Source organism: Cervus elaphus, chromosome 1, assembly GCF_910594005.1.
Source record: "Cervus elaphus chromosome 1, mCerEla1.1, whole genome shotgun sequence".
In the NCBI taxonomy this organism is placed as follows: domain Eukaryota; kingdom Metazoa; phylum Chordata; class Mammalia; order Artiodactyla; family Cervidae; genus Cervus; species Cervus elaphus.
The window spans coordinates 59568024-59582575 of record NC_057815.1 but is presented as its reverse complement, the minus strand read 5'-3'; the positions used below and the strand labels follow the sequence as shown (position 1 = coordinate 59582575).

Here is a 14552-nt window from a genome sequence, read left to right as displayed (position 1 = left end):
ATGGACTGCAGCAGCATGCCAGGCTATCCCGTTTTTCACTATCTCCCAGCGTTTGCTCAAACTCATGTCCACTGAGTCAGTGATGCCATCCAACCATCTCATCCTCCTTCACCCCCTTCTCCTCCTACCCTCAATCTTTCCCAGCCATTAGGGCCTTTTCCAATGAATTGGCCCTTCACATCAGGTGGCCAAAGTATTGGAGCTTAAACTTCAGCATCAGTCCTTCCAATGAATATTCAGGGTTGCTTTCCTTTAGGATTGACTGGTTGGATCTCCTTGCAGTCCAAGGGACTCTCAAGAGTCTTCTCCAACACCACAGTTCAAAAGCATCAATTCTTTGGTGCTCAGCCTCCTTTATGGTCCAACTCTCACATCCGTACATGACTACAGGAAAAAACATAGCTTTGACTATATGGATCTTTGTCAGCAAAGTGATGTCTCTGCTTTTTTATATGCTGTCTAGGTTTGTCATAGCTTTTCTTCCAAGGATCAAGAGTCTTTTAATTTCATGGCTTCAGTCACTGTCCACAGTCCATTGTTGTTATTTACATTATTATGGCATATCTGCTACAATTAAGAATATAAGAATGATACCTTATTATTAACTAAACTTTACACTTTGCTTGGATTTCCTTAAGTTTTCTTTTTTATCCTTTTTTTTTTCTGATCCAGGATTCTACTCAGGATACCATATTACATTAAGTTGTCATGTCTCCTTGGGCTCCTCCTGGCTGTTACAGTCTCTCAGATTTGTTTTTGAGGACCTTTAAAGTTTTGAGGAGTAAAGGTTATACATTTTACAGGAAGCCCATGTATGAGAATTTGTCTGATGATTTTCTTCTGATTAGACTGAGGTTATGGGTTTGAAGATCTTCCGATCATAAAGTGCTGTTTCCATCACATCATCTCAAGGGAACATACTGCCAACAGGATTTAACACTATTTATGTTAACCTTGATCACTTGGTTAAGTTGTTTGTCAGCAATTTCTTTTTTTCTATCAGCGGTAGAGAAGTCGCACTATTCCAATTTCCAGATTCAGCGAATTGCTGCGCCCGCCTGAAGACGGTATTGACTGTGTAAGCTGCGCCCCCTAGTGCTGAATGGCAGTGATGTCCTCACTGACCTGTGCGCGCATGCGTGCGTGCCAAGTTACTTCAGTCGTGTCTGACTCTGTGACCCTGTGGACTGTAGCCCACCAGGCTCCTCTGTGCATGGGATTCTGACGCATTCTGTGATAAATGAATTAGACCTGTGGTTCTGGCTGAAGGTAGGAATTAATATTATTCAGTATTTTTTCTTTTCGGCTTAAATCATACATAGTCAGTTTCTGTTACTTGCAACTAAAAACCCTGACTGATACATCATCTTTATTATAATTCTTTAGAAGCCTCTTGGTCCTTTATCCCCGTCTCCCTCCATAGCAGGAGAGGTAGTAGTTTTCACTGGTAATGTGAAAGAGCCCCACAGACATCTGTTTGAATGGGATGGAGCATGATTCTCTCGGAGCTTTAGTGATCTATTGCTGCATAACAAACCATCTCAAAACGTAGTGCCTTAAAGCAGCAGTCATTTTATTTGCTCAGGATTCTGTGGTTCCACAATTTGGAAAGTGGGGATGACAACTATTGGCAACGACAATATTTAAGATATGACCACGGTTGAAATCATTGAAGGAAGGAAGATCAAATAATTATGAGAATGCAAAGTATCTGAATATTTCATTCTGTGTGAAAATTATAGTAACCAAGAGCTTTAAAAAGAGCAGTGTGTTAGGGAAAGTGGCAGTGAGTAAAGGGTTAAAGTCTGAAGGAAAAGTGAAGGGGCATAGAAATCTAAAAAAAAAATAAATAAATAAATTAAAAAAAAAAGGAAAATTAAAAGCCCACAATCCCACTTTCACAGTCATATTTTGTTTCTTCCTTCGCCTTCATGGCAAAACTTCTCCAAATTAGTGTCTGCATTTTCTGTGTACATGTTCTGTTTTTTTTCTTTTTCCTCCAGTCACTGAATTAGATTTCATCTGGATCATTACTGACAACCAAATCACAAACTTCAACTATTAATTTTTGTCCTTTTCTATATCACCTCAATTATCACAAGCTTGAATAGGGGTTTTCTCTGATCCTTATTCTCCAATTAGAGTTTGTGTATTGTAGTGCAGTTCTAGTAATTTCAAAAGGATAGTAACAAATGCAAAAATGTGTATGAAAACACATTATGTGTCAGTCATTTCTTTGGGTGTATTGGATACACTCAGAGTTGGATAAGATAAAATGAAATAAGAGCTTAATAAATGGTTTTAAAATGATTGCATGGATACATGAATGAAAGAAATAAGAACTTTAGCTACTAGGTATCTCCTCACTGGGGAGATACTCTACTGCAAAATCAATCTGAGGCATGTTGTTCCTGACCCATGTTTATGGTAACTGTGGAATGGTGACCATGGAATCTCCTCTAAATGTGTAACTGATTAAAGTTTGGGTAAAAGAGCCAAGCAGTTTTCAGCCAGTTTATTTGGATTAAGACTTGATGAGAACCTGAAGTGGATTCCAGAATTGACCATTCTAGAGAAGATGAGCCACGGTGAGATATAGAGACAGCTAAGCTTATGGAGGTATTAGCCTAGAGTTTGTAAACTCCAATTTCTAAAATTCTAATTCTATTTTACTTTCAGAAGAAATATTCATTGGGTAAACTGGGATCATTCAAAGGAAGGTGATCGGAATGAATGTAGGGTACCAAAGAATGTTAGGTAAAGGAATTTTAAAAGAACAAGCAGGTGATTGACTGTGAGAAATGAATTTGGGTAGATATAGAAATTGACTTCAGTGAGTTTTAGTATAGAAGGATAATGAAAAATTATTCTAGGAGTAAAACTAGTGAGAGTTGGTTGAAAATATAGGAAAACTGAAGGAAGATCTTTCTAACAGTAAAAAACTGTCTATTTAATAGTATATATAATAGTAAATAAACTGTCTAAAGGGAATGATCCTAGAGCATAGGGAGCTAGCTATGTCATTCTTGTTTAGACAAATGATGGACAACTAATAGAAATATTATAGAGTAGTTTAAGCCTCAGACATATGTTTGGATTAGATGACTGAATTCCCTTTTTAGTCTGATAATCTGTGATAGATGAACTTTGGGGCAATGAAATAAAAAATTTTCCGGAGCTTTCAGAAAAGAACATCATGAGCTAGGAAGTAGCGTTACCTCTGGAACCTTTTTACAACTGGAATGCTGTGGGCCATGAATGATCCTAGTAGTAAAGACTCTTCCAAACATGTTTATTGTTTTGATCAGACTTTTCCTAGGTTTCTGACTGGGACATCCAAACTTGAAATGTCTTTGATGTTAAAATAATGTATTCAACTCATATTAGATGTTATCTCAGGATAATCCAGTTTAAACCTCTTAGATTCAACAGTGAATATGCTTCAAACATGTCCATGTTAACTGATTAACCAAAAGTGCCTTCAAAATAGCACTTAATCCTTTTCATAACCAAGAAGTAACCTAACTTTTCATCCTCTATTTCTTCTCTATGTTTATAGGCACAGTTTCTGAAATGTGTTCCTTACTTTTATCCTTCTTCCTGAAATGACCTAATTCATAACTGCTGACTGAAATTCTGCTCTTCTTTTAAGGATGTTACCATGCCTCCAAAAGTCAAACCTAAAGATCACCATCTCTGAGAAAAGGACTTTCTTCCAGCCAGTTTCCTGAGAGCTCCTTTGACATCCTTGTTTCTCAGGCTATAAATTATGGGATTCAGCATTGGAGTCACCACTGTATAGAACACAGATATCATTTTATCCTGCTCTTTTATGGTCTTAGAATTTGGCCGCATGTAGGTGAATATTCCTGATCCATAAAAGAGGACAACAACAATGAGGTGGGAGCCACAGGTAGAAAAAGCCTTGAGCCGCCCCTCCCTAGCCTGCATCTGGATCACAGTGGAGATGATATTCCAGTAGGAGACCAGGATCAGGGAGACAGGAGCTAGGAGGATGACCACACCCATTGCAAAGATGGCCATTTCTGTTCTGTAAGTATCTGCTGAAGCCAGCTTCAGGAGGGCACGGGGTTCACAAAAGTAGTGACTGATAATGTTCTGTCCTTGATAAGGAAGTTGGAAAGTAAAGGTGGTATCTACCAGAGACACTACTGCACCACTGGCCCAGGACCCTGTGGTCAACTGGAGACACACTTGCTGGGTCATGATGGTGGGGTAGTGCAGGGGCTTGCAGACCGCCACATACCGGTCATAGGCCATCACTTCCAGCAGAGCACATTCTGTGCCCCCGACCAGAAGGAAGACAATGACCTGTGTCATACAGCCCGCGAAAGAAATAGTTTTCTTCTTCACCAGGAAGTGGACCAACACTTGAGGGACAATGCTGGTAGAGAAGCAGAGATCTGCAAAAGAGAGGTTTCTAAGAAAAAAGTACATGGGCATGTGAAGTTGAGAATCCGTGAAGATGAGAATGATGATAAGCAGGTTTCCAAGCACAGTTAACAGATAAATGATGAGAAAAAGAATAAACAGCAGGATCTGGGTCTGTGAGTCCTGTGAAAGGCCAAGGAAGATAAATTCTGCCACAGAAGTGTGGTTTTCTTCTCCCATTGAGGTTTATGCTTGTTTCCCTGTTTGGCACCAACAAAAATAACAAACTTTGGGTTTATGCTATTGGGCTTCCCAGGTACCTCAGTGGTAAAGAATCTGCCAGCCATGCAGGAGACACAGTTTCAATCCCTGGGTGGGGAAGATCCCCTGGAGAAGGAAATGGCAACCCACCCCAGTATTCTTGCCTGGGAAATCCCATGGACAGAAGGAGCCTGACAGGCTATTATCCATGGGATTGAAAAGAGTTAGACTGACTTAAAACAACAACCTGTAGAAGAGGCTCATTTAAAGCTCAATTTAAAAGCTAATTGGATATTTCTAGCTTTCTGCTCTCCAGCTTGTTCTAATTGATACTAAGTAGAATACTTTATTCTTATTAGTTGGCTACAATTTAAATCCACTCTATTTCCCCCCCAAATCTCCCAGTGCCACTTATTTACAGATAAAATATGATATTGTTAAAACCTTCTTGGGTTTTATATGTTCTGATATGAAGATATTACAATTTATGTGAACTTTACTGAATGGCTATACACAGATTATTAGGAAATGACTGTGTATACTGTTAGGATTATCACCATGTGTAAAAACTGTACCACTAACTGTTCAAAACACTACATGTTAAATTATAACACATGCTTGAAAAACATGAAACAGTTTCCAGGCATCAAATTTAATTTGACCTCTTAAAAAACAGCAAACTTTTCTTGGGTTGAAAAATATAGCCTTAGCATATCAATACTAAGGACAATTCTGCTTAGATTAAAGAATATAATAGTAAAACTAAAACAACACAAAAAAGGAAAAATAGGTTTAAGTTGTGATATATGATTAGGATTAGACTTGAAAATCACAAAAGCCTTCTAAAATACCTTGAAGGAAAAGTGTCGAATTTACAACATAAATTGAAAGACTTCAGTGAGATAATAGCATCATGAATAAATTTAAAAGATAAACTACAAACTGAGAAAAATATTTGAGGGAGATATCAGACAAAACTTAAAATACTTTATTACATTATGATTCTATATCAAACACTATGAAAATTGTTGAGTCTAAGAAATAATGGGCCAAGGACATGAACAGACTATTTACAAAGAAAAAAATGCAAATAGCTACTAACTATAAAAAAAAAATTCAATATTATTATGACTAAGTACAATTACAACAATGAGAGATACAGCTTTTACCTGGGAAATTAGCTGAGGTTTTAATAGCAAAAGTCACAACAAAAAATAATAACTAGTATTTTATTGAGCATTTAACACATATCAGGCATTACTTTAAGGGTTTTATATGATCATATTGTCCTGATAACATCTTGAAGTAGACACTGCCTTATTTTTCAGATGAGAAAACTGAGGCACAAAGAGGTTAAATCACCCAGTTAATAAATGGCAGAATTCATTAGCTCTATAATGTATAACGAAAATGCAGAGAAACGTCAATTTTGTACAATGTAAGTAGGAAAGTTAGCATAGTATTTCTGAGAAACAATTTTGCCAAATACATTAAATGACTCAAATACCCCAAGTCATATGCTTTGACTGGTTCTCAGTAGTATGGGTAAGGAAGAAACTATTTTTTACCAGTCCTTTCTCCCCAGGAGGAGTGAAAATCTGATGTGTAACGTGAGGCTGTTGATTGGTCCATGTTTACTACTAGGTAGAGTTATTGCGCTTTAAAAGGCCATGCTCACGTCTCTTTCTTCTCTTCTTCCTGAGAATGGACTGTTAAGGTCCCTTAATGGACCTTGAACAAGGTCACGCTTTAGAACTTTACTTGCTCTATTCTTTCATTTTTAACTAGTTCCTTGGTGTACTCATCATCACTTTGTTCTTTTGTATCATGTCACCAGTCAGAGAGTAATACAATGATACAATATGGATTTAAGCCATAAGGGAACTTTAAAAGAACTTTAGACTAGACCACGTAGCCCAATCCATGCTCCTCAGAGCTCTGAACTTCAGTGGCATTAGAGACTCACCTGATTAATAAAAAGTGGCATCTTAGTTTTCATTATTTCATGTTTCTTCTGTAGAATTCTAAGGGGAGGAATGATTAGGAAGAGAGTAGTATTAAGACCACCTAAGCCTAATATAAGACCTCCTAAGGCAGCTGAGAGGAGCAACCCCATTTTCAAGGTAAGGAGCATCGGCTGCACTTTGCTGGAGCAGCCGTGAAGAGATACCCCAGGTCCAAGGTAAGAGAAACCCAAGTAAGACGGTAGGTGTTGGGAGAGGGCATCACAGGGCAGACGCACTGAAACCATAATCACAGAAAACTAGCCCATCTGATCACAGGACCACAGCCTTGTCTAACTCAATGAAACTAAGCCGTGCCGTGTGGTGCCACCCAAGACGTATGTGTCATGGTGGAGAGGTCTGACAGAATGTGGTCCACTGGAGAAGGGAATTGCAAACCAATTCAGTATACTTGCCTTGAGAACACCATGAACAGTATGAAAAGGCAAAATGATAGGATACTGAAAGAGGAACTCCTCAGGTCGGTAGGTGCCCAATATGCTACTGGAGATCAGTGGAGAAATAACTCCAGAAAGAATGAAGGGATGAAGCCAAAGCAAAAACGATACCCAGTTGTGGATGTGACTGGTGATGGAAGCAAGGTCTGATGCTGTAAAGAGCAATATTGCATAGGAACCTGGAATGTTAGGTCCATGAATCAAGGCAAATTGGAAGTGGTCAAACAGGAGATGGCAAGAGTGAATGTCAACATTCTAGAAATCAGTGAACTAAAATGGACTGGAATGGGTGAATTTAACTCAGATGAACATTATATCTACTACTGTGGGCAGGAATAACTTAGAAGAAATGGAGTAGCCATCATGGTCAACAAGAGTCCGAAATGCAGTACTTGGATGCAATCTCAAAAATGACAGAAGGATCTCTTGTTCATTTCCAAGGCAAACCATCCAATAGCATGGTAATCCAAGCCTATGCCCCAAGAAGTAATGCTGAAGAAACTGAAGTTGAACGGTTCTATGAAGACCTGCAAGATCTTTTAGAACTAACACCCAAAAAAGATGTCCTTTTCATTATAGGGGACTGGAATGCAAAAGTAGGAAGTGAAGAAACACCTGGAGTAACAGGCAAAATTGGCCTTGGAGTATGGAATGAAGTAGGGCAAAGGCTAATAGAGTTTTGCTAAGAGAATGCACTCGTCATAGCAAACACCCTCTTCCAACAACACAAGAGAAGACTTTACACATGGACATCACCAGACGGTCAACACCGAAATCAGATTGCTTATATTCTTTGTAGCCAAAGATGGAGAAGCTCTATACAGTCAGCAAAAACAAGACTGGGAGCTGACTGTGGCTCAGATCATGAACTCCTTATTGTCAAATTCAGACTTAAATTGAAGAAAGTAGGGATAACCACTAGACCATTCAGGTATGACCTAAATCAAATCCCTTATGACTATACAGTGGAAGTGAGAAATAGGTTTAAGGGACTAGATCTGACAGACAGTGTGCCTGTTGAACTATGGACGGAGGTTTGTGACATTGTACAGGAGACAGGGATCAAGACCATCCCCATGGAAAAGAAATGCAAAAAGGCAAAATGGTTGTCTGAGGAGGCCTTATAAATAGCTGTGAAAAGAACAGAAGTGAAAAGCAAAGGAGAAAAGGAAAGATATTCCCATTTGAATGCAGAGTTCCAAAGAATAGCAAGGAGAGATAAGAAAGCCTTCCTCAGCGATCAATGCAAAGAAATAGAGGAAAACAACAGAATGGGAAAGACTAGAGATCTCTTCAAGAAAATTAGAGATACCAAGGGAACATTTCATGCAAATATGGGTTTGATAAAGGACAGAAATGGTATGGACCTAACAGAAGCAGAAGATACTAAGAGGAGGTGGCAAGAACATACAGAAGAACTGTACAAAAAAGATCTTCATGAGCCAGATAATCATGACACTGTGATCACTCACCTAGAGCCAGACATCCTGGAATGTGAAGTCAAGTGGGCCTTAGAAAGCATCCCTACGAACAAAGCTAGTGGAGGTGATGGAATTCCAGTTAAACTATTTCAAATCCTGAAAGATGATGCTGTGAAAGTGCTGCACTCAATATGCCAGCAAATTTGGAAAACTCAGCAGTGGCCACAGGACTGGAAAAGATCAGCTTTCATTCCAACCCCAAAGAAAGGCAATGCCAAAGAATGCTCAAACTACTGCACAATTGCACTCATCTCACACACTAGTAAAGTAATGCTCAAAATTCTCCAAGCTGAAGCCAGGCTTCAGCAATACATGAGCTGTGAACTTCCAGATGTTCAAACTGGTTTTAGGAAAGGCAGAGGAACCAGAGATCAAATTGCCAACATCTGATGGATCATCGAAAAAGCAAGAGAGTTCCAGAAAAACATCTATTTCTGCTGTATTGACTACGCCAAAGTCTTCAACTGTGTGGATCACAATAAACTGTGGAAAATTTTAAAAGAGATGGGAATATCAGAGCACCTGACCTGCCTCTTGAGAAACCTGTATGCAGGTCAGGAAGCAACAGTTAGAACTGGACATGGAAGAACAGACTGGTTCCAAATAGGAAAAGGAGTACGTCAAGGCTATATATTGTGACCCTGTTTATTTAACTTATATGCAGAGTACATCATGAGAAACGCTGGGCTGGAAGAAGCACAAGCTGGAATCAAGATTGCCACAAGAAATATCAATAACCTCAGATATGCAGATGACACCACCCTTATGGCAAAAAGTGAAGAAGAACTAAAGAGCCTTTAGATGAAAGTGAAAGAGGAGAGTGAAAAAGTTGGCTTAAAGCTTAACATTCAGAAAACTAAGATCATGGCATCTGGTCCCATCACTTCATGGGAAATAGATGGGGAAACAGTGGAAACAGTGTCAGACTTTATTTTTGGGGGTGCCAAAATCACTGCAGATGGTGACAGCAGCCTTGAAATTAAAAGATGCTTGCTCCTTGGAAGGAAAGTTATGACCAACCTAGACAGCATATTAAAAAACAGAGACATTACTTTGCCAATGAAGATCCATCTAGTCAAGGCTATGTTTTTTCCAGTAGTCATGTATGGATGTGAGAGTTGGACTGTGAAGAAAGCTGAGCGCTGAAAAATTGATGCTTTTGAACTGTGGTGTTGGAGAAGACTCTTGAGAGTCTCTTGGACTGCAAGGAGATCCAACCAGTCCATCCTAAAGGAGATCAGTCCTGGGTGTTGATTGGAAGGCCTGATGCTGAAGCTGAAACTCCAGTACTTTGGCCACCTCATGTGAAGAGTTGACTCATTGGAAAAGACCCTGATGCTGGGAGGGATTGGGGGCAGGAGGAGAAGGGGACGACAGAGGATGAGATGGCTGGATGGCATCACCAACTTGATGGGCATGAGTTTGAGTAAACTCCGGGAGTTTGTGATGGACAGGGAGGCCTCGTGTGCTGCGATTGATGGGGTCGCAAAGAGTCAGACATGACTGAGCGACTGAACTGAACTGAGCTAAACTGAAGCCTAATATCTTCTAACACTCCCAAACATTATCCCAAATTCTAAATCCAACTTTAGGAATCCATTCTAAATAAATACTCTAAATTTCAGAAAATATTCACAAGACAATTCATTCTCATATCATATAGTGAAATAATGCTTAAAAACAAACATTCAGACATAATGAGAGCCCAAAATAAACCTCCACATATATGGCTAATAAGGTGCCAAGAATATATAATGGGGAAAGGATAGTCTTTTCAATAAATGGTGATTGGAAAACTGGATATTCACACACCAAGCAATTAAATTGGACCCTTATCTCACACAGTATAAAAGTTAACTCAAAATAAAGACTTAACTCCTGGAAGAAAGTATGGGGGAAAACTTCTGGACATTAGTCGTGGTAATGATTCCTGGATATGACAGTAAAAGCACAAGCAACAAAGGCAAAAGTAGACAGGTGAAAGAAACTACATCAAAAAGCCTCTACATTCCAAAGCAAACACTTAACAAAATGAAAAGGTAACCTATGGAATGGGAGGAAACTATTTGCAAACCATCTACCAGAAACAAGTTCATGTTTAAAGTATACAAGGAAATCATACACACAATGTTAAAAGAGCAAATAACACAATTAAAATATGGACTAAAGAACTGAATAGACATTTTTCCAAGAAGACATACAAATGGCCAACAGGTACCTGAAAAAGTGCTCAACATCACTATTCAACATCGAAATGTAGATCAAAACCACAATGATTACCTCATCCTTGTTAGGATGGCTATTATTAAAAAAACAGATATAATAAGTGTCGGTAAAAATGTAGAGAAAAGGGAACACTTCAACACTGTGGGAATGTAAATTGTAGCAGGTAGTATGGAAAACATCATGAAAGTTTCTCAAAAAACTGAAAATAGAACTATTCTATAATCCAGCAATTTTACTCCTGGGTATATATCCAAAGAAAATAAAAACATTAATTTGAAAAGATAAGTGCACCCTGATGTTCATAGCACCATAATTTATCAATATATAGAACAACTCTTAACATCCATCAACACAAATGAATGGATAAAGAAGATGTAGTATATACACACAAAGGAAGATTACTTAGCCATAAAAATAATGAAATTTTGCCATTTGCAAGAAGATGGATGGACCTAGAAGGTATCAAGTGAAATATGTCAGAGAAAGACAAATACTGTATGACTTCACTTATAAGTGGAATCCAAGAAATAAAACAAATGAAGGAATATAACAAAACAGAAATAGACTCACAGATCTAGAGAACAAACTCGTGGTCACTGAAGGGGAGAAAGACAGAGGGAAGAAGTAGGAGATTAAGAGGAACCAAATACTGTGCATAAAGTAAATAAGATACATGGATATATTTTACAGCACAGAGAATATAGTCAACATTTTATAGTAAATTTAGAGTATAATCTATATATTAAAACACTGAATCACTGTGTTGTACACCTGAAACTAATATAATATCATAAATCAAGTATACCTCAATAAAAAATGGATAAAGAAAATGTTGGATATACACACAGTGGAACATTATTCACCCTTAAAAAGAAGGAAATCCTGCTATTTGTGTTGACATGGATAAACTGAGAAGACTTTATGCTAAGTGAAATAAGCCAGACACAGAAGTCCATATACATAATATCACTTATATGAGGAATATAAAATAATCAAACTCATAGAAGCAGAGGGTTGCCAGGGTCTGTGGGGAGGAGGAAATGGGAAAGTATTAGTCAAATGATACGAAATTTCAGTTACACAAGATGAGTCCTAGAGATGTACTGTACAGCATAGTTCTTGTAGTTATTCAAAGAAATATTTCCTTTTCCAGTTATTTTTGAAATTCCACAGGGAATAACTTACCTGTTCTCAGCAGGCTCAGCTTCAAATTCAAGTCTGTCATTTTCTTTTTTCCATTTTCTTGTCTAGGTGTTATCTGAGCCCCATTTCTTCTATACCCTACAAATAATGATTATCAATAATGATAATGGGGACAATAATCTTCCACTGGTGTGAGAGAGAGAAAGAATATCTTCCAGGTGGTGCTAATGGGAAAGAATCTGCCTGCCAGTGCAGGAGATGCAAGTTCGATCCCTGGGTGGGGAAGATCCCCTGGAGTAGGAAATGGCAACCCACTCCAATGTTCTTGGCTGGAAAATTCCATGGGCAGAGGATCCTGGTGCATTACAGAACACGCGGTTGCAAAAGAGTCACAGACACACACACACACACACACACACACACACACACACACACACATATATTCAAAATGTATAGAAAATATTGAACAAAATTTTCCAAAATGTTGAGAGCAGTTTACTCCAGGTACTGAAATTTTAGGTGACTTATTTTTCTTCTTTTCTAATACTGTGATGCTTTAAAGTTGTTCTTTAAAAGGCCACATAGTTACAATATAGGAAAAAATATGAAAATAGGAAAATCTTAGTATTTAACTGACGATGCTTTAAACTAAAGTCATTTTACTGCTTCTACTTTCAATCTTGATAAAATAAGTGGTATAGAACTAGCCATCTTGCTGGAAGCAAATGCAAAACAAAATATATAACAATCATTTTGCAGATGTTGGACAATAGCCAACTCAGAATATAATCCTGTATAAGAAGATTAGCAAAGGTGAAAATAGATTGAAGCCACCCAATGCATATTGGAGAGTGGGGCAAACAGATTTGAAGTATGTAGCATGTCCATTTACCAAAATCTCTCTGGAAGGTAATCTAAAAATATTACAAAATTCTAAAATAGGCTTATCTTTTTTCTGAACAATGCTAATTTTAGGTCTTTATATTTTGGAAGTCATTATAGATATTCAAAATCCTTGTCTCAAATGATATTCACATATAGAATTGTTTCCAGAAGAAAAAAAGCACTTAAAGTCTAACAATGGGTGATATGTTAAATAAATTCTAGATTTACTATTTAATGTAATCAATAAAGCACAGAGAAACAGGTAAGAGTAAAGATGTCTCAGTCACACAGAGATAAGTTGGATCCTTTTCCCCTCATTTCTTAACTCTGTATCCCTGGACAATTTAAATATCTCTTGCCTGCGTGTGACAGTTTCCTAATGTAGAATGGACACAGCACAAATTCACTGTATGATTATAAAGATTAATTTAAGAACTTAATGGAAAATAGTTTGCTCAATGTCTGGCAACTACATTAAAGAAATGCCTGCTTACCATTAGGGTGATGATGATGATGCAATAAACCGTTAAAAGGTAAGTAGATCTATATTTTCCATAGGAAGATGTCTGACACTGTTGCATCAGAAAAGTAGGCTGCAAAATAACATGTGTGTGTGTGTATCTCAATGAATCCTTTAAATAATACCCTTATCACATTGATAAACAACACACAGCAAAACTAAGAATTCAGGTAGAAACTGTACAGTATATATGAAGAATGGTTATCTATCTAAGGTGGGATTTGTACATTTAACATACGTGTGTGTGTGTATGTGGGTTGGGGAAGAATTTGGTTTAATCTCCAAGCAGAAAGAGAGAGTAATAAATGAGTGAAAAAAAGAGCCAAATAAGATGAAATGTAGTATCATTTATATCCCAAGGAAGATCAGGGAAAATTATTCTTTTACACTCTAAATTTTCATATAACTTTGTCAATTTGACTAAATAATTCTCTTAAATACAGATAGAAAATGAGGAAGCAGAAATGGATGAGAAAAATATTAATGGGAATATAAATTAGAAGAAAGTAGGGAGGGGAGGCTGAGCATAGAGGACAGGAAGCCAGAGATGTGGAGAAAAGCAGAAGGAGGAAGGGGCTACAGGAGGAGATCTGTAAGTCTGGCTATTTTCCCAAACAAAAAAGACAGGCAATGAATCTTTTATACCTCGGAGGCCCTAATAACATCATAACCAGTATGGTCATTCCAGATATCTTCTCTTAGTGAGTTAATCTTATGTACACACAACTGCAAATTTGGGAATGACTTCTTGTCATACACAGATAATGATGCTATACGTACCTACTCAGTCAACTTCACAAGCAATATTTCACACAAACACACAGCTACACATCACAGATATAGTCACATTAGTATTTTGTATTCTTATATACTTACTCTCATAGCCCCCAAATCTTTACCATAACAAAAGGAGTCACAGAGTAAGTATTGGGCCAACTGGATACTGACTGAGGCTGGTCATATAGGAAGTCACTGCGCCTGACTCGCATGAGATTATTGGAATATGAGGCATACGTGTGATGGCCCAGCAGTTGGAGGCTGGAGTCCTCCTCCTACTGGAAGGGCAGCGCTGACTGTAGCTTTCCTCCATCTGCTCTGGCTCATCAAGGGGGTTGGAGGCGGCAGTACTAGCGTTCCTAGAACAGTGTATCATACAATCAGGCTCCTTCACATCTCCTACACC

General features: G+C 38.0%; 1 protein-coding gene across 1 annotated transcript; it reads right to left on the bottom strand.

The window, feature by feature from the left end:
• Positions 1 to 3687: 3687 nt before the first annotated feature.
• LOC122701885 (olfactory receptor 2D3-like) lies at positions 3688 to 4674 on the bottom strand. Its single transcript, XM_043915308.1, has one exon. The coding sequence runs from the start codon at positions 4630 to 4632 to the stop codon at positions 3688 to 3690; it is 945 nt and encodes a 314-aa protein (XP_043771243.1). The 5' UTR covers positions 4633 to 4674.
• Between the last annotated feature and the right edge of the window lie 9878 nt (positions 4675 to 14552).

Coding starts and splice junctions, on each gene's coding strand:
- LOC122701885 (XM_043915308.1), bottom strand. CDS start 4,632: ATGGGAGAAGAAAACCACACTTCTGTGGCAGAATTTATCTTCCTTGGC.